General features: G+C 43.5%; 1 protein-coding gene across 1 annotated transcript; it reads left to right on the top strand.

Annotated features, from left to right (window-relative positions):
- The first annotated feature begins 13,924 nt into the window (after positions 1–13,924).
- On the top strand, positions 13,925–18,231 carry LOC147219594 (major histocompatibility complex class I-related protein 1-like). The gene is made up of 8 exons (XM_086171748.1): positions 13,925–14,058; positions 14,574–14,840; positions 14,975–15,253; positions 15,561–15,851; positions 16,186–16,287; positions 16,434–16,451; positions 16,636–16,718; positions 16,817–18,231. The coding sequence occupies exons 1-7, from the start codon at positions 13,989–13,991 to the stop codon at positions 16,692–16,694; spliced, it is 1,086 nt and encodes a 361-aa protein (XP_086027874.1). The 5' UTR covers positions 13,925–13,988; the 3' UTR covers positions 16,695–16,718; positions 16,817–18,231.
- The last annotated feature ends 1,349 nt before the right edge of the window (positions 18,232–19,580 follow it).

The following is a 19,580-nucleotide window of genomic DNA, read 5'->3' as shown; positions in this document are numbered from 1 at the left end:
TCAATTGCATGTTTTTAAGCTGCACACTCAGTGCACCGCAAATGAATTAGTTATGTATCATTTTTCTGTAACTCTGCCCGGCGTCCAGCCAATCATTCGATGCAATTACGCATCGAATCACGGCATTGACAGTACTTGCTCTGCCCGTACACGCTATAGAACAGTAAAAGTGTGGCGGAGTTAATTTGCAACATGCTAACGCCTTATAATGGCGTCCCCTCAAAGTAAAAGCAATGCAGTTCTTGAACGTCTGCTCTGCAAAACATGCAGCGAAGCCAAAGTAGGAAGTGACTTTTCAGTGGAAGAATGGCCGAATTGGAAGCCATGATGGCTGTTGCTCTGGTTGCTGTTGCCTCGCCATGTCGTGACACATTGTCTGCAAACTATTCTGGCAAAGCTGAATTGTTTCTCTGAAGTTCAGCTGAAGCTCCACTTTTTTTTCCTTGTTAGAAAAAAAACATTTTAGCTCAATTCTGAGCTTGCTCCTCAGAACACACTCACCTGAAACCACCAACCACGGGCTGAACCAGAAGTTAGCGGTGGAAGCTTCGTGTGCTAGTTCAGGGAAACTAAATTTAAAATGTAGATGTGATGCCAAAGAACACACGAGTCCGTATAGTTCATCCTTTCTGTGTTTAATGACGTGAAAAGAAACTTAAGGGTGTTCAGAACCTACAGGTAAGTACGGGACAAGGAGACGGCTTGCAAGCGCAGTGCCTTCGTCGTGAACCTTCTTGGATTCGCAAGGAAGCTGCAGGGAGAGAAACTCAGTGGTCGGCGCTCACGTCCGAAGGAAGACCTCGACCGCCACAAGGGATACATACAGCGGGAGACCAAGACCTGCAGATGCTGATCTCTGACTGGGTCGCTGTTCTGTTGTATGAAATTGTATCTGCAGGAGCGGGAAGACAACTTGACCCTACCTGGGTGTGAAGGGGAAACACACCCCAATTTTTTTTGGACCGAAATGTAAATAAACTTCTTCTGCTTTACGGCCTGAAGGTCTAGATAGATAGAAGTGCCGTCATTTGTAAAATGTCCGATTTGGTCAAATAAACCCAGAACACACATGAGCATCAATCACCAGTCGGACAATTTATTGACACACAACTCTTCAGGACTGGTTCTGTCAAGTTGATCTTTTCCTTTCCATGAATTCAGAGATTTCTGGATATACAAGTCAGTGTCCACATGGTGGAGAAGGTTCCGTTCCCAGACCGACAAAATACGGTTGCAGGTATGTTTTTATACGTGTGTGGAGAAATGACATTTGGTGATTCTTTTTTTTCCCCCTCCTTAGTGTTTTGTGTAAAGTTAGCAAAATGTTTTTTTATGCTAAAGTAAAATAAAGTATCCATGTGCAAAATCAGGGCAAATATGTGGCTCAAAACCTAAGTGCTCCATCCATTTTTTTTCCTAAGTATTTTTCTCTAAGTGTAAAGTTAGACACATGCAAACTGGATTTCTGCACCTGACCGGAAAGCTCAGTGTCTCATCGACATTTGGTGATTTTTTTCTTTCTAAGTCCTTTTGCCTATTTACTTTCTACCTGACACAGCATGCTCTGCATCTTGCCTAAGAGTTTTTTTCCTTCTAAGTGCTTTTCTCTAAGAGTAGGGCTGTATACGTGAAACCCGAAAACATGAAACTAACTGGTTAGCTCAGTGCCATAAGCTGCCGACACTGCATGTGGAAACTGCTGGTTCGAGTCCAGTGTCGGTCAATATTGCCTACATCAAGTCTCTCTTTGCCAAATGTATCTAAGTACAATTTGTTTTTTTCCTAAGTGCTTTTTCCCTCTGAGTGTGACGTTATATAGGAGAAACCCGGATTTCCCTCTGTGACTGGTTAGCGCAGTGCCATAAGCCACTGACGCTGTATGTGATACCGCTGGTTCAAGTCCAGTACCAGTCACACAGCCACATCGGGTACCCGCCCGGTGGAAGGCCGACAACAGCCAGGTCGGGTCCCAACCCCGATACAAGGCCGACGTGGGGGAGTCAGGCGAAGCAAGGAGGAGGGCGGGAGGCAGACAGGCCGAGATAGGGAGGAGGGGGGGCCCCACTAACCAGGGCCCCCCGGGGGGACTTTGGGGGTAGAGAGAGGGGGGCAGGCAGACGAGCACCGTAGAAACAGCCCTGCTAGAGAAATTTCTAAATTTTACTTTTTGGAAAATTACACATAGGGGGCCCACACACACACATTTGGAGGGGATACATACTTTATTCATTTTTGCAAAGCTAGCCAGAGTGCACACTCTTACATGCACAACTTCTGGCCTCACCACACCTGCAACAAGCACAAACAACAATTAGAGATGCACTGTCACACAATACTTTCATTTCAACACATACAAAGAAAACCTCCTCAACTACACAAATGTCAGTAATCAATTAACATTGTGCTTAACACGAAATAACATTATACAAAATTAACAACAACAATTCAAGACATCACAAACATTATACAAAATTAACAACAACAATTCAAGACATCCCTTACCATTATATTTACAAACACTTGGGATGTACATTTCTCCACTCTCAGGACAATCTGAAAAACACAGATTCTCGTCACACTTTGCAAAACAAACAATACAATGACGTTCCATCAAGCCTTCTTTTACCTTCAACCCTGTTTCTGGATGCTAATTCACAGTCTGCATTGAAACCCAACAGTCACCTCAGTGGCCAGACATCTTTAGTGACAATTTGCATATTTGACTAATATTTGTGAATGTCCACATTGAGTCTACTTTTGGTATATCAAGACAATTTTTAGTTTGCCCTTCAAACAGGAGCATCCCGAGGAATACGTGCAATCCGGCAAGCTGTTTTAGAGATAAGACAGAATTCCTTCTCTATTTACAGAGACTACAAAGATATATACTATATACATGGACTTGAACCAGTGCCCTTCTGTTTCAGAAGATCAGCCAGATCTGGTAAACATAAATCTACATAAACATGTGCAAAACATGAAGCAAATGCACTGGGATCCTTCCTGCCAAGCTGATTGGAAGTATATATATATATATTGATCTATGCAGGGACAGAACCTGCTTTGAGCCAGATTTTACATCCTGTGTCCAACAGCTGAATAGATTCACATAAAGACATTCCAAGAAACTGCAGAGAACATTTCAATCTGCAAAATAGTTCCTCACTCATCTTCAGATGAACTCCTATACAAGAGGTCTACCTCTGCTCTTGAGTCACCTTATAAATTTATTCAGGAAAGCCTATGGTGGACACCAAACCTACCCACCACATCTTCCATGACAGAATTAATCCTGACTTTCACCTCCAAAACATTCCTCAAGGCGTCGCCAAGTCACTTCCTGTCAGTACAACTGACTCTGCCAAGTCTTTAGCTTTGCACCTGCTCATCCACCTTTCCTCTTATGGCACAAGTTTATTCTGATGCAACTTGTGCATTCATTCATGGCATTTATCAGGTCCGTCTAGGCCAGGAGACCAAACAAGAGGAACGGAAGTATCCAGACACAAGTCATAGGAAAGAGTATTTATTCAAAATTGCAAAAACAATGGTACAAAGCAGAAAGTCCTCGGCTCCTAAGCAGTTTGTGGCTTGACAACCGCTGCCTCCTCCAAAAGCAATTCCCCAGTTCAGAGAGCGTGCAGCTCCCAGAGGGTATCTGGCGTCGCCCAGGACCAATAGGGGACGGCAACTGGTTACCATTTACTAAATGCTCTCAGCTGCTCAGAACTACCTGCAACATACAGAGGGAAACAGAGCCACAGATGAACAGACAGTGAAACCAACATACACTGCAAAGAGTTACAACACTAAAGCACTTCCATAGGTTAACAGACACCACTTTAACAAGCAGACAAGCGCTGTGCAAAGGAAGTTGTATCTCAAATCTCATGCTAATACAGCCGTTCCACAGTAGCTATCAGAAAAGCTGAGCAGATCAAACAAAACCAGAGCTTTTTGGGAGCTGCTCCCATTTATTGCCAGACATATGGCAAGAAACAGCCAGACATCATTTTGGTTTTCTAAGCTCTTCTGGCAACATCAGCTCTCATGATGGCAGGTTCTAAGTGCACCAACTGTCAAATGCTACAAATGTTATCTTGTCACTTTAACAAACACCTACACCTCTGGTACCAACTCCTAGGCAGTACTGATTTTTTTTTTCCCACAGCCTGATTCTGAGCCCTGTTGCAGTTCATGCAGAATACTAAGACTGCATCTTGTCACTCAGGACAGTTTGCAATAGCAATGTCCAAATGTCTCAGGGCCACTCGTGTCGCTCTACCCTCTCAAAATGAACGGTTTCTCCACCTCACATACATTGAAAGGAGAATCATGCAAACATACCGACTGACATCCAGAGGTGGTGATCCAAACGAAAGCCAAGCGTTGCGTTCCGTACAGACGAGCCCGAGGAGACTCTTGTGAAGGCACGGGGTCACGATCACCCATCAGAGGAGACGAATCAGCAACACCTACTTGGACAGAAATAAGAGCAAAACAGTTTTTGTTCCTCCAAAGATCCAAAAATGGGCAGTAAATAAAAGTTAAATTGAAGCACAACCTCTGGTTCCTTCTTACCTTCCAACACTAAGATGAAGCGCAGCAACTCAACGTGTGCAAGACACCTCTTGCGATTCCACAGCCGAAAGCGACCATCCAGCACTCAGCAGGTTCTCCTCAGAGCCTCGGCATCGCCAGGAAATGACGTCGCAGCCGGTATAAAAAGGCCGCCATCCTGGCACGGACCAATAGGAGGCCGCGACCAATTAGCATTTACTAAACGCTTTCACCTGCTGCGAATTTCCTACAACACATAAGATCGGATCAACTTTGTTCCTTTATTCCTTTATAACTTTTACACTGGTGTGAAAAAAAGGAATTTCCCCTCTGGAGATGAATACAGTGGATCAGATCTTACTCCATGTTGCAGGTGATGTGCAGCAGGTGAAAGCGTTTAGTAAATGCGGCCTCCTATTGGTCCCTGCCAGGACGCTGGGCTTTTTATACTGGCGTCATTTTGGGCGACGCCTGATCTCTGTGGAGAGCCAGCTGAGAGGTTGAGGTTCACTGGGAAATTACTGCTTTTTTTTTTTTTTTTTTTTTTTTTTTTTTTTAATAAATTTATTTATTTTTTAGTTTTTGGTGATGAAAAATTACTTTTTGTCTTGTCTTTCAGATCTGATGCATTTGTTTGGAGTGTTTTCGTGTCCTGTGGTCTCTGGTGAGTGTTTGTTCCTCATTTTTTATTTGGAATTGGGCTGATTGAAGCAAAGCCAGGGAGAAGATTCAGAAGATATTTGAGGTTTATTTTTGTGTCCGAAGGTAAGAAGAGACCAGAGTGTGTGGTTGCTGTGTTTGCTTCCTCATTGGGTAAGTTGGCACTTGAACTTTTTTTTTTTTTTTTTATTAAATGAAAATGTGCTTAAATATGTTTCTGACCTCTGGTGATCTTTGCACCTGTGCTCATCTGTTTAGGCTCATGGAGACTGTTTGTGACTGATTCTTTGTTCATGTGAAGAGAACTGGAGTTCCTTGAAGGAGGACTTAAGGTGATGTTCTGGAGGTGAAAGTAGAAACCGCAGATGTGATGCTCAGTGTTAGTGGCTCTGCCTCAGAGCTGCAGGAGTTACATGTCAGGTTACGGCCGTGGTTAAATCAATGCATTTAATTCCAAGATTCTTTCAGACGCCGTCCATAAATGTTGTGTTTGGTCTTGTAGGCGTCCTGACAAGGATCCTGAGCCCCAGAAGAAGCCTGTCCAACACAAGCAAGGTAGTGTGTACAATAGGTTTACTTTTGTGTAAAGTTAGCAATGTCTTTACCTGTTGCAATTTTAAATGCTTGTAGTTTTCCTGCTGTGAAAATAAAGTGTACTTGTACACCCTGATATCAGTGTCACTTTATTTTTTTAAAATCCTTTTTAGTTTATCCTTTTCCTGTTAAACATTTTTCTACGTTTGACTCCGAGTCTGACGCAGTGACTCTTTAGTGCAAAGATAATCTTCAGTATTTCTTCTAAATCTTGCACTTGCAAATCCTTCACTCTGAGATTGACTTGCAGTATTTTTGTCTGCATTTTGGACTGTTTATGATTAATTCAAACTTAAGAATAATTAAATCATTGACTGGTCAGAAATGACCAGGATGTGTCTATTGCATGTTTTTAAGCTGCACACTCAGTGCACCGCAAATGAATAAGTTATGTATCATTTTTCTGTGAAACTCTGCCCGGCGTCCAGCCAATCATACGATGCAATTACGCATCGAATCACGGCATTGACAGTACTTGCTCTGCCCGTACACGCTATAGAACAGTAAAAGTGTGGCAGAGTTAATTTGATGCTAACATGCTAACGCCTTATCATGGCGTCCCCTCAAAGTAAAAGCAATGCGGTTCTTGAACGTCTGCTCTGCAAAACATGCAGCGAAGCCAAAGTAGGAAGTGACTTTTCAGTGGAAAATATGGATGAAATGGAAGCCATGATGGCTGTTGCTCTGGTTGCCGTCGGATACGTCCTCTATGGAGGAGTCTGGGGAGTGACCTCCTCAGATGTTTGACTGTTTCTTCACTGCAACGATCTTTGTCCCAGTGAGGCTCTCAGCCTGGCCATGTCGGGACACATTGTCTGCAAACTATTCTGGCAAAGCTGAATTGTTTCTCTGGATTTCAGCTGAAGCTCCACTTGTTTTTTTCTTGTAAGAAAAAAACCATTTTAGTTCAATTCTGAGCTTGCTCCTCAGAACACACTCACCTGAAACCACCAACCAAGGGCTGAACCAGAAGTTAGCAGTGGAAGCTTTGTGTGCTAGTTCAGGGAAACTAAATTTAAAATGTAGATGTGATGCCAAAGAACATGTGAGTCGGTATAGTTCATCCTTAAAGGTGTTCAGAACCTACAGGTAAGTACGGGACAAGGAGACGGCTTGCAAGCGCGGCGCCTTCGTTGTGAACCTTCTTGGATTCGCAAGGAAGCTGCAGGGAGAGAAACTCAGTGGTCGGCGCTCACGTCCGAAGGAAGACCTCGACCGCCACATGAGGGCGAGACCTGCAGATGCTGATCTCTGACTGGGTCGCTGTTCTGTTGTATGAAATTGCATCCACAGGCCCTCCAGAGTCTGCAGGAAGACTGACTTGACCCTACCTGTGTGTGAAGGGGAAACACGACTCCAATTTTTTGGACCAAAATGGAAATAAGCTTTACTGTATCACAGCCTGAAGGTCCAGATAGATGTAAGTGCCATCATTAGTAAAACGTCTGATTCTGTCCAATAAACCCAGAACACACATGAGCATCAATCACCAGTCGGACAATTTATTGACACTCAACTCTTCAGGACTGGTTCTGTAAAGTTGATCTTTTCCTTTCCATGAATTCAGAGATTTCTGGATATACAAGTCAGTGTCCACATGGTGGAGAAGGTTCCGTTCCCAGACCGACAAAATACGGTTGCAGGTATGTTTTTATACGTGCACACATTTGTGTGTGGAGAAATGACATTTGGTGATTCTTTTTTTCCCCCTCCTTAGTGTTTTGTGTAAAGTTAGCAAGATGTTTTTTTATGCTAAAGTAAAATAAAGTATCCATGTGCAAAATCAGGGCAAATATGTGGCTCAAAACCTAAGTGCTTCATCCTTTTTTTTTCCTAAGTATTTTTCTCTAAGTGTAAAGTTAGACACATGCAAACTGGATTTCTGCACCTGACCGGAAAGCTCAGTGTCTCATCGACATTTGGTGATTTTTTTCTTTCTAAGTCCTTTTGCCTATTTACTTTCTACCTGACACAGCATGCTCTGCATCTTGCCTAAGAGTTTTTTTCCTTCTAAGTGCTTTTCTCTAAGAGTAGGGCTGTATAGGTGAAACCCGAAAACGTGAACCTAACTGGTTAGCTCAGTGCCATAAGCTGCCGACACTGCATGTGGAAACTGCTGGTTCGAGTCCAGCACCGGTCAATATTGCCTACATCAAGTCTCCCTTTGCCAAATGTATCTAAGTACAATTTTTTTTTTTTTCCTAAGTGCTTTTTCCCTCTAAGTGTGACGTTATATAGGAGAAACCCGGATTTCCCTCTGTGACTGGTTAGCGCAGTGCCATAAGCCACTGACGCTGTATGTGATACCGCTGGTTCAAGTCCAGTACCAGTCACACAGCCACATCGGGTACCCGCCCGGTGGAAGGCCGACAACAGCCAGGTCGGGTCCCAACCCCGATACAAGGCCGACGTGGGGGAGTCAGGCGAAGCAAGGAGGAGGGCGGGAGGCAGACAGGCCGAGATAGGGAGGAGGGGGGGCCCCACTAACCAGGGCCCCCCGGGGGGACTTTGGGGGTAGAGAGAGGGGGGCAGGCAGACGAGCACCGTAGAAACAGCCCTGCTAGAGAAATTTCTAAATTTTACTTTTTGGAAAATTACACATAGGGGCCCCACACACACATTTGGAGGGGATACATACTTTATTCATTTTTGCAAAGCTAGCCAGAGTGCACACTCTTACATGCACAACTTCTGGCCTCACCACACCTGCAACAAGCACAAACAACAATTAGTGATGCACTGTCACACAATACTTTCATTTCAACACATACAAAGAAAACCTCCTCAACTACACAACAATCCATCTTAAATATCAGCAATTAACATTGTGCTTAACACTAAATAACATTATACAAAATGTACAAGAATAATTCAAGACATCACTTACCATTATATTTACAAACACTTGGGATGTACATTTCTCCACTCTCAGGACAATCTGAAAAACACAGATTCTCATCACACTTTGCAAAACAAACAATACAATGACGTTCCATCAAGCCTTCTTTTACCTTCAACCTTGTTGATGGATGCTAATTCACAGTCTGCATTGAAACCCAACAGTCACCTCAGTGGCCAGACATCTTTAGTGACAATTTGCATATTTGACTAATATTTGTGAATGTCCAGATTGAGTCTACTTTTGGTATATCAAGACAATTTTTAGTTTGCCCTTCAAACAGGAGCATCCCGAGGAATACATGCAATCCATTGAGCTGTTTTACAGATAAGACAGAATTCCTTCTCTATTTACAGAGACTACAAAGATATATACTATATACATGGACTTGAACCAGTGCCCTTCTGTTTCAGAAGATCAGCCAGATCTGGTAAACATAAATCCACATAAACATGTGCAAAATATGAAGCAAATGGACTGGGATCCTTCCTGCCAAGCTGATTGGAAGTATATATATATATATATATATTGATCTAATCAGGGACAGAACCTGCTTTGAGCCAGATTTTACATCCTGTGTCCAACAGCTGAATAGATTCACATAAAGACATTCCAAGAAACTGCAGAGAACATTTCAATCTGCAAAATAGTTCCTCACTCATCTTCAGATGAACTCCTATACAAGAGGTCTACCTCCGCTCTTGAGTCACCTTATAAATTTATTCAGGAAAGCCTATGGTGGACACCAAACCTACCCACCATTTCAGAATTAAGTCTGACTTTCACCTCCAAAACATTCCTCAAGGTGTCGCCAAGTCACTTCCTGTCAGTACAACTGACTCTGCCAAGTCTTTAGCTTTGCACCTGCTCATCCACCTTTCCTCTTATGGCACAAGTTATGTCTGATGCAACTTGTGCATTCATTCATGGCATTTATCAGGTCCGTCTAGGCCAGGGAGACCAAACAAGAGGAACCAAAGTATCCAGACACAAGTTATAGGAAAGGGTATTTATTCAAAATTGCAAAAACAATGGTACAAAGCAGAAAGTCCTCGGCTCCTAAGCAGTTTGTGGCTTGACAACCGCTGCCTCCTCCAAAAGCAATTCCCAGTTCAGAGAGCGTGCAGCTCCCAGAGGGTATCTGGCGTCGCCCAGGACCAATAGGGGACGGCAACTGGTTACCGTTTACTAAATGCTCTCAGCTGCTCAGAACTACCTGCAACATACAGAGGGAAACAGAGCCACAGATGAACAGACAGTGAAACCAACATACACTGCAAAGAGTTACAACACTAAAGCACTTCCATAGGTTAACAGACGCCACTTTAACAAGCAGACAAGCGCTGTGCAAAGGAAGTTGTATCTCAAATCTCATGCTAATACAGCCGTTCCACAGTAGCTACCAGAAAAGCTGAGCAGATCAAACAAAACCAGAGCTTTTTGGGAGCTGCTCCCATTTATTGCCAGACATGGGGCAAGAAACAGCCAAACATCATTTTGGTTTTCGAAGCTTTCTAGCAACAGCGGCAGGTTGTAAGTGCACCAACTCTTAAATGCTACAAATGTTATCCTGTCACTTTTACAAACACATCAGACTTTGTCTACACCTCTGGTACCACCTCCTAGGCAGTATTGCCAGTTTTCCCACAGCCTGATTCTGAGCCCTGTTGCAGTTCATGCAGAATACTAAGACTGCATCTTGTCACTCAGGACAGTTTGCAATAGCAATGTCCAAATGTCTCAGGGCCACTCGTGTCACTCTACCCTCCCAAAATGAACTGTTTCTCCACCTCACATACATTGAAAGGAGAATCATGCAAACATACCGACTGACATCCAGAGGTGGTGATCCAAACGAAAGCCAAGCATTGCGTTCCGGACAGACGAGCCTCTTGTGAAGGCACGGGGTCACGATCGCCCATCAGAGGAGACGAATCAGCAACACCTACTTGGACAGAAACAAGAAAAAAAAAAAAAACAGCAGAGCAAAACAGTCTTTGTTCCTCCAAAGATCCAAAAAAGGGGAGGAAAAAGGCAGCAAAAACCAAGCAGTAAATAAAAGTCAAGCACAACCTCTGGTTCCTTCTTACCTTCCAACACTAAGATGAAGCGCAGCAACTCAATGTGTGCAAGACACCTCTTGCGATTCCACAGCCAAAAGCGACCATCCAGCACTCAGCAGGTTCTCCTCAGAGCCTCGGCATCTCCTGGGAATGACGTCGCAGCCGGTATAAAAAGGCCGCCATCCTGGCACGGACCAATAGGAGGCCGCGACCAATTAGCATTTACTAAACGCTTTCACCTGCTGCGAATTTCCTACAACACATAAGATCGGATCAACTTTATTCCTTTATTCCTTTATAACTTTTACACTGGTGTGAAAAAAGGAATTTCCCCTCTAGAGATGAATACAGTGGATCAGATCTTACTCCATGTTGCAGGTGATGTGCAGCAGGTGAAAGTGTTTAGTAAATGCGGCCTCCTATTGGTCCCTGCCAGGACGCTGGGCTTTTTATACTGGCGTCATTTTTGGGTGACGCCTGATCTCTGTGGAGAGCCAGCTGAGAGGTTGAGGTTCACTGGGAAGTTGCTGGGGTTTTGTGTTGAAAAAGAAAAAAAAAAAAAAAAAAAAAAATGCAGATGTTTGTCTTGTCTTTCAGATCTGATGCATTTGTTTGGAGTGTTTTCGTGTCCTGTGGTCTCTGGTGAGTGTTTGTTCCTGATTTTTTTATTTGGAATTGGGCTGCTTGAAGCAAAGCCAGGGAGAAGATTCAAAGATATTTGAGGTTTATTTTTGTGTCCGAAGGTAAGAAGAGACCAGAGTGTGTGGTTGCTGTGTTTGCATCCTCATTGGGTAAGTTTGCAGTTACACTTTTTGTATTATACCATATTATACCAGATACCATACTTCTGGGGATCACCACACCTACAACAAGCACAAAGAAACCATTTAGGGATGCAGCAATGAATTGACATTGTGTTTAACACAAAACAACATTATAAAAATGAAGGACCTCACTTACCATTATTTTGCCAAGTACTTCTGATGTCCATTTGTGGGCTCTTAGATTACAATCTCTGGATATAAATGCACATTCCCAGTCTGCCTTCAAATCCAACAAGCAGTCACTTGGGTGACCAGTCATCTTTAGTGACAGAACTTGTATTGAGTGCCTACAGAGACCATATCCCAAAGGGAAGTCCTCAGGGGCACTCTGCCCTCAAAGCACTTCAGGTCAGGTGAACACTACTTTTTGTGTTCAAAAGTTATTCAACAAACCGACAACTTTGCAATCTTCAGATGACCTCACCTGTAGAAAAATGTAGTCTACCTGCACCGCTCTTGAGTCACCTCATAAAATGTATTCATTAAAGCCATTTCCATCCTTTTTGCAAAGTCCACCACCATCTTTCCCTCCATGTTGCTATACTGGATACCAAACCTGCCCATCACCCCTCTTGCCTTCACCAACATGTCCATTGAAGTCTGCACCAAGTTCCACTTCATCTAACTCCCATCCCACCTAAGGCGCATAGCCACTAACACTGAGCATCACCCCCTCAAGTTCAGACTCAAGTCTGACTTTTCACCCCCAGAACATTCCTCAAAGTCCTTCAAGGTAACTCTTACTCCATTTCTCTTCCTGTCAGTACAACAAAATCTGCTCTGAGCATCTAGCTCTGCACCTGTTCTCCTGGACACACAGTACATCCACCGTCCTTTTCTGCATCATGTCAGCCAACTGATCATCCCAATATCTTCAGCTGATCTCATCTGTACAAGATGTAGTCTACCTGCATGCTCCCAACCGCCGCTCATAAGACCTCTCCCACTCACAGGTCGTGCCCTCACTCTGCTGTCTGTTTTATCCTTGTTGGTCTCAGCCCACCCGCATCCTGCCTGTTTTTCTTTTTTTATTTTAGTCTTGTCATTGCTATTGTCACTCTTTATGTTGTTGTTTACTTTTGGTTGTCTATTTTTCACCCTTATTGTCTATTTTATATTATTCCATTCTGTTGTCCATTCTTATCTCTGCTGTCTGTTTATTTGTCTTTGCGCTTTTCTAATTGTCTTCTAATATTCTCTCTACTTAAATTTAGATTCATATTTAGTGACACTATAACTATTTCGCTGCTGTGACAAAGAATTTCCCCGATGGAATCAATAAAGTCGATCTTATCCTTTTTTCATCCTTGCTTGATTTGAATGAATGCACCGACAGCATCTTCACTTCTTTGGTTTCACGTTCACTCCAGCTGATGAACCTGCTGAGACCGACAACCTGACACAAATTCATTTGGAACTGGTTGAGATATTTGACACTGATCATGATTTCATCTGTCAGAGGCTGATGCACAAACACACACTCTGGAAATTCAATCATAAGGAAGCCACATGTTTTCTTTCAAATAGCAATGAGATCCGCATGAAAGTGTTTGTGCAAACACTTAAAGGGCAGAGATACCATCTTTGTTTTCCAGGCAGACAGTGTGGTTGTGGACAAATGTGATCAGATCCATTTTCTTCCTCAATGTTTGGGCTTCGCAGTTCCTGTGAGAAACGGTTGCAGTTCCGCTGGCGTCCACTAGGAGGCGCACTGCTCCAGCCTTTGGCCCCGTCTCTGGAAACGCGTTCGGTTTTCATGTTTGACGGAGATATTTTGATATTTTCATAAAGACCAGAAGAACACGAATAGTTTCACTGCAGCGCCATAAACTCCTTGTAATCTTATAAGAATTGTAGTCTCCCAGAAAATCAATCCGATTCTTGACAGAACATGATTTTGATCGATAAGTTCGGTTCCATTTTAAGATCGCCTGGTGACCCATAATGTCGAATTCACAAATTGTGACACAAATTCAATAAAAAAAAGGAATGGACGCGTTGTCTTTCAAATATTAATGAGACTCGCGGAAAATATTTGTTGAAACACTTTTACAACCTGAAAGGACAAGTATACTTTTAAACTTTGATCGGTAAGTTACAATATGCCTTTCGCACAAAAGGAAGTCGGGAAACTGGAGATGGATCGTATTTGTCTTGAAATCGCCAAATAAAGTGGCTAAAAACAACTGCGATTTTTTTTTTCGCTTCGTCTCGTTGCGTTTGAGTATTGCCAGGTGACCCGTGACATCGCAACCCATTCTGAATTCTTATTGGCTCAGACGGTGGTTTATTCCATCCTCCTCCCATCCGATCCTTCAATCAGGACTTGATCTTCCACCTTGAAGCTCCAACAATCCGTGAACGTCTGAAGGTTCTGCAAACCTGAAGATGCGACCGGCGACAATGAACGTCTTTCTCCTTGTTGCGGTTGTCATGGGAACGTCCAGCGTGACGGCTGGTAAGTCATTTTGCCAGAAGAGCTTTTTCTAAGGTTTGACTCGACGAGTCTGACGCAGCGACTCATGTTATTTTGGTCCAAAGATCATCTTCAGGGTTTCTTCTAAACTCTGCACTTTTATAATCTGATGGAAACTGTAGTTATTAGTTCTGAGTTAGAGTTCAGAGGAGATGAGACCAAATATGTACATTGTTTGGGCTTCAAGATCACTCCAATGCTAAAGAGAAAGCAGAAGAAGAGATCCAGGAAATACACAATGAAGAATGTACAGAAGGAAAGATTTCCAGTTTTTCCTGTTTGAGATCGACTTGCAGTATTTCTGTCTGAATGTTGGACTGCTTTTCTGATTTATTCAAAGTTTTGTTAAGAAAAGTTCCATCATTCACTGACTGCTCAGCAGAAATGACCAGGACGTGTCTGTGATGCACTTTTTGACATTTTTGAGGAACTGCTTAAAGCTGTTTATAGAAGTGTTCATCACAAAATGTAATCACTGCATGAAATATTTCTTACAGTGATTCACTCCCTGAAGTATTTCTACACGGCATCCTCTCAAGTCCCGAACTTACCAGAGTTTGTAGCTGTGGGTTTCGTGGATGAAGTTCCAATTACTCACTTCGACAGCAACACCAAGAGGGCAGGATCCAATCAGGACTGGATGGACAAAGTCTCAGCAGATGATCCAAAGTACTGGGAGAGCCAGACCCAGGTCTGCATGGGGAGCCAGCAGAACTTCATAGGCGACATTAAAACTGTAAAGCAGCGTTTCAACCAGACTGGAGGTTTGTACACACACACACACACACACACACACACACACACCAGTGACACCGAGTTGATGTCCATCCCATAATAAACGCAGCAGACTGTGCTGAGATCTCACTCTGGTTCACTGCAGCTTCTGTCTCTCTCTCAGGAGTCCACACCTTCCAGAGGATGTACGGCTGTGAGTGGAACGATGAGACTGGAGAAGTGAATGTATTCAATCAGTTCTCTTATGATGGAGAAGATTTAATATCATTTGACCTGAAGACACTGACATGGATCACTACGAGACCACAGGCTCTCATCACCAAACAGAAGTGGGACAATGACAAGCACAGAAATGAGTACTGGAAGAATTACCTCACCCAGTATTGTCCTGAGAAGCTGAAGAAGTATCTAAACTACGGGAGGAGCTCCCTGCTGAGAACAGGTAGAATCACATGACCTGACGTCGTTTCATAAGCACAACAGTGTTTCTGTTTCATTTCAAACCTTTGCTTGTTTTCTTGCTGAATTTGAGGACTTTGTAACTTCCACGAAAATTTTAGCTCTTGTCATTGAACCTGAACCAAGTAATCAATGTTCTTTCCTTCTTCTTTGTTCAGTGGATGCAGATTCTTGTGTTCTTTCTGCTTCTTTCTCTCTTCCTTCCTTCATCCCGACACGTCTCGTGAACAGAAGTTCTTCCAAGCTCAGGCGTCCACAGAAACTGTCCTGTGTTTCTCTTGACCCTCCAGAGCTTCCCAGAGTGTCTCTCCTCCAGAAGACGCCCTCCTCTCCGGTCAGCTGCCACGCCACGGGTTTCTTCCCCAGGGAAGCCGTGCTGTTCTGGAGGAAGGACGGACAGGAGGTCCCTCAGAAGTCTGGAGAGATCCTCCCCAACGCCGACGGAACCTTCCAGATGAGCGCCGACCTGCAGCTCCCGGACGAGACCGAAGATCTGAGGAAGTACCAGTGTGTGTTTCAGCTCTCCGGTGTCGAGCAGGACGTGGTCACCGTCCTGGACAGAGACGCCATCAGGAGCAACGGTAAGACTGGACTCACAGGAGATGAAGGTGGGAAACGGACCTTTGGTTTCCCGTCGGCGTCCAGACATTCAGAGATGAAGCTCCACTTTCTGTCGTACCTTGTGCTTTTTCTTCCTGCTGAAGAATTCAAGTCGGGATCAGTCAGACTTTAACAACTGCAGTCTGTGAAAGATGGATCTATCGTGTGTGTGTGTGTGTGTGTGTGTGTGTGTGTGTGTGTGTGTGTGTGTGTGTGTGTGTGTGTGTGTGTGTGTGTGTGTGTGTGTGTGTGTGTGTGTGTGTGTGTGTGTGTGTGTGCAGATGGTGACTATTTGTGTTGCGTTTTGCTCGACAGCAAAGAACGGCAACATCGTCCCCGCTGTCATTGTGACACTGATTGTTGTCGCTCTGCTCGTCCTGGTTGCCGTCGGATACGTCTTCTACAAGAAGAAGTCTGGTGAGAGACCTCCACACACAGATGTTTGACTTTGACTCGCTGCTTCTTCACTGCAAACATCTCTGTCCCAGTGTGAGGCTCTGAGACACATTGTCTGCAAACTATTCTGGCAAAGCTGAATTATTTCTCCTCTCTTTGTATTTCAGCCAAAGCTCCTCCGTCTCGTAAGTAAAAGCTGTTTTTGTTCGATTCTCTGAATCAGCAGGATGGAGTTGCTCCTCAGTCTTCGTCCCTGGTGGAGCATGTTCACCTGAACCTCTGTGAAACCACCAAAGAAGTGTTTCCTGCTGACACTTGGTAGTAGTTTGGATCAGGACCGCTGATAATTGTGTGTTTCTGACCTTCCAGCTTCCAGCAGCGCAGAAGTTTTGGAGACACTCAATCCCGAATCCTCCTCCTCGTCCTGAGGGACAAACCCAGCGCTGCACACAGTGAGTTCCTCCTGAAAGCCGCCTTCCAAGGTTTCTTGGAGACGTGGGTTTTCGTTTGTCTGCTGTTTGATGTCTTTTTGTTCTTTGTGTCTCCTCAGGCTTCCAGGTGAATTGTGGAAGTGGCCAAAGAAAGGAGACGTCGTCTTCAGTCCCTCTGGAAATTCTGAATCAGGAGCTGAACATCCAGAACAGAGTTTAACATTAACACGTCACTGCATACCGACTCCCCTTGTTGGACGGTTGCGTTCACAGCCAACAGGGCAGAAGCCCGGACATCAAGATTTACAGGAAACCAACACAGGAATGTAGAACAGGAGGAAGACGACAACACACCAAAGGGCATCGTCATACCGTATGTTGCTGGTGTTTCGGAGAAACTTTGAAGGGTGTTCAACAAACACCACATACCGGTACATTTCAAACCCCACAACACCCTGAAGCAAAAACAGAAAAAACATCTCTGAACAGAGGATGGGGCCTCAGACACAACTTTTCACAAACATACAGTGCTGTTGTTTATACTGTAACATATCAACCTTTCACCTCAGTACCAGGAGATTGTATCTGCGTGCACACTAAACACTGTATAGTTTGTTGTTTTTTTATTGTTCATTATACTGAAAAAGTGCAATCCATATTTATTTTGTTGACTTCATATCAGTGTTGGAAAGTGAGAACAGAGGTCTCAACGTTTCTCAGTTCATGTGTCCACTAGCATTAGTCTTTTTACCACTAGCATCATGCTATCATACCATCAGCATCATGCTAGCTGACTTGGTCGAATCTAATGAAATGCATCTTAATGCCACTTTAAACAAATTTAATGCCTATGTCCAAATGCAGATAGGTTTTTATTATGTCATTCATTTAGATGTGTAATGACAATGATTTAACTTTGTGTATGATTATAAGTCCGTATTTCTTAGTTTGTATCCTTTTTGCTCAAAACTCTCAGCATTTTTCAGTTCAAGGTGTATATCTTTGGACTTGATGGTCATTTGAGCCTGTCTCTCTTTTCCAAGCAAACAGTGTGGTTGTGGACAGATGTCAAATCCAAGAGTCGGTTTGTTTGTGGCTCTTTGCACGCCGAGTACATGCGGTGTCATGCGAGCCCGCTGGGCCTGTTTAAAGCTGAGGAGACCCATCAAAAAAGTGCACAAATCAATCACACAGGTCACTCTGTATCTCAGGAAGCTTAACACTTGCATCCGATTATGTTGTGTTTACATCAAAAAATGAAGACGGTCCCCGTCTGGGTGTGGATACTTGGACCAACGCAGGTCCAGGCCGTCCCGTCAATGTCAGGACGTCCGATCTCGATCCTGACAACAGGTGCTGTTTTCTCGGGCCTGTTGTTTACGCCCACTCTTGCCGTGACGTTGTTTTTTGAATCCTTTTCATTCCTGCTGCCTTCAAGGGCCGCCACAGTGAATCCTCTGCATCTGTCTTAACAAAACAAAAATGTAGCAAACAAATAAACTGATTTCACCTAATAAATATTTTTTGTAAATATCCTTAATGGGCCCTTTCTGGAAATCTGTTGAGAAAGAGGCGACATCTACACAGGTAATCGTTGATTTGATTGCAAAAGCCTAAGAATGACTCGTTGAACAATTCCGACTTGATTGACGTACATCTGTGACATTTCTACAGTTTGAGAGATGTAGAATCACTTGCTGTATTTCGGATGAAGCAGCTAAGGGCTAAAGCGGAAGTTAGCGGCGGAAGCTTCGCGTATCGAGTCAGGTAATCTTAATTTAAAATGTGTGGATCTGATTTGACCCCTTAAAGAGTACATCATATTTTCCCTTTCCGTGTTGAACGACATTTTAAAAGAAATTTAAAGTGTTTGTAAAATACAGGACCGTTATGGATAGCGGACACATTTCGATGTGTGTCTGTGTGTGACTGCAACAGACCCAAACACTGGTTAACCTTAATTGTTTCTTTTTTTTTTGAGTTGACAGAATGTGTTCTGACTGGACAACTGGATGGTCAGCATGTGACTGAGAAGCGGAAACCCTCATCATTCTTCCATCTTTGCAGCAGCATGTCGTCTCCTGCAAACGAGTGCTGGACGATTGAAGGTTTCCTTGTTCAAAACAGCTGGTCAACTCTTGTATTTCTTCCAAACGTCGTCTTCAAAATGACAACTCTTTCCTTTCAGCGCTTTAAAATCAAAGACATTCTAAACAATGCATGGCATCTCCAAAAATGCATTAAATCACAAAATATGCTGTAATTGTAAAAACGAGCAAGAAATTTCCCCCCAAAGTGGTCATTAGAACCGGACGGGAAAAAGGACTGAAAATGCCAATTAGCTGCAATTCCCCCATTGGGCCACAAGAGGGCGCTATAACCCCAACCATGTGTTGTGAGAATTCCTCGGGTTTGAAGATGGCAAATATAGCGGCGCTAAAGTGACGGAATTTGCTCAAAACTTCCCTCAAAATGTGTTGAGAGACACGACATCCTCACAGGGGATCGTTTTATTGATTTGGAAAGCCTGAGAATGATTTGTTGAACGATTCAGACTTGTTTGCATTGGATCTGTGGCATTTCTACAGTTTAAAAGCTGTAGAATGACTGACTATTGGGTGATGGAATATGGGCCTATTCTTTCCACTCCATGCATCTTTAGTCACAGTGAACTCCCCCTCTGGTCTGTGTTTAAAAGATTTTTTTTTTTCACTTCCGTGCATCAGCAGGTCAGTGCTTTATCTCTGCTCAATTGATGAAATAGTAATTTATAGTAGATTTTCATAGTATGAAACACATTAAGACAGTGAGAAACTGTTTTTGAATTGCAAAAAGTTCCCTGTTTTCAATAAGGCTTTAAATAAAATGTGTAACTTTTTCTAC

Source organism: Fistularia commersonii, chromosome 24 (assembly GCF_037954325.1).
Source record: "Fistularia commersonii isolate RoL2024-O1a breed Wild chromosome 24, RoL_Fcom_v1.0, whole genome shotgun sequence".
In the NCBI taxonomy this organism is placed as follows: Eukaryota; Metazoa; Chordata; class Actinopteri; order Syngnathiformes; family Fistulariidae; genus Fistularia; species Fistularia commersonii.
Note: the sequence above shows the minus strand (reverse complement) of the source record. Positions and strands in the feature narration are given on the sequence as shown.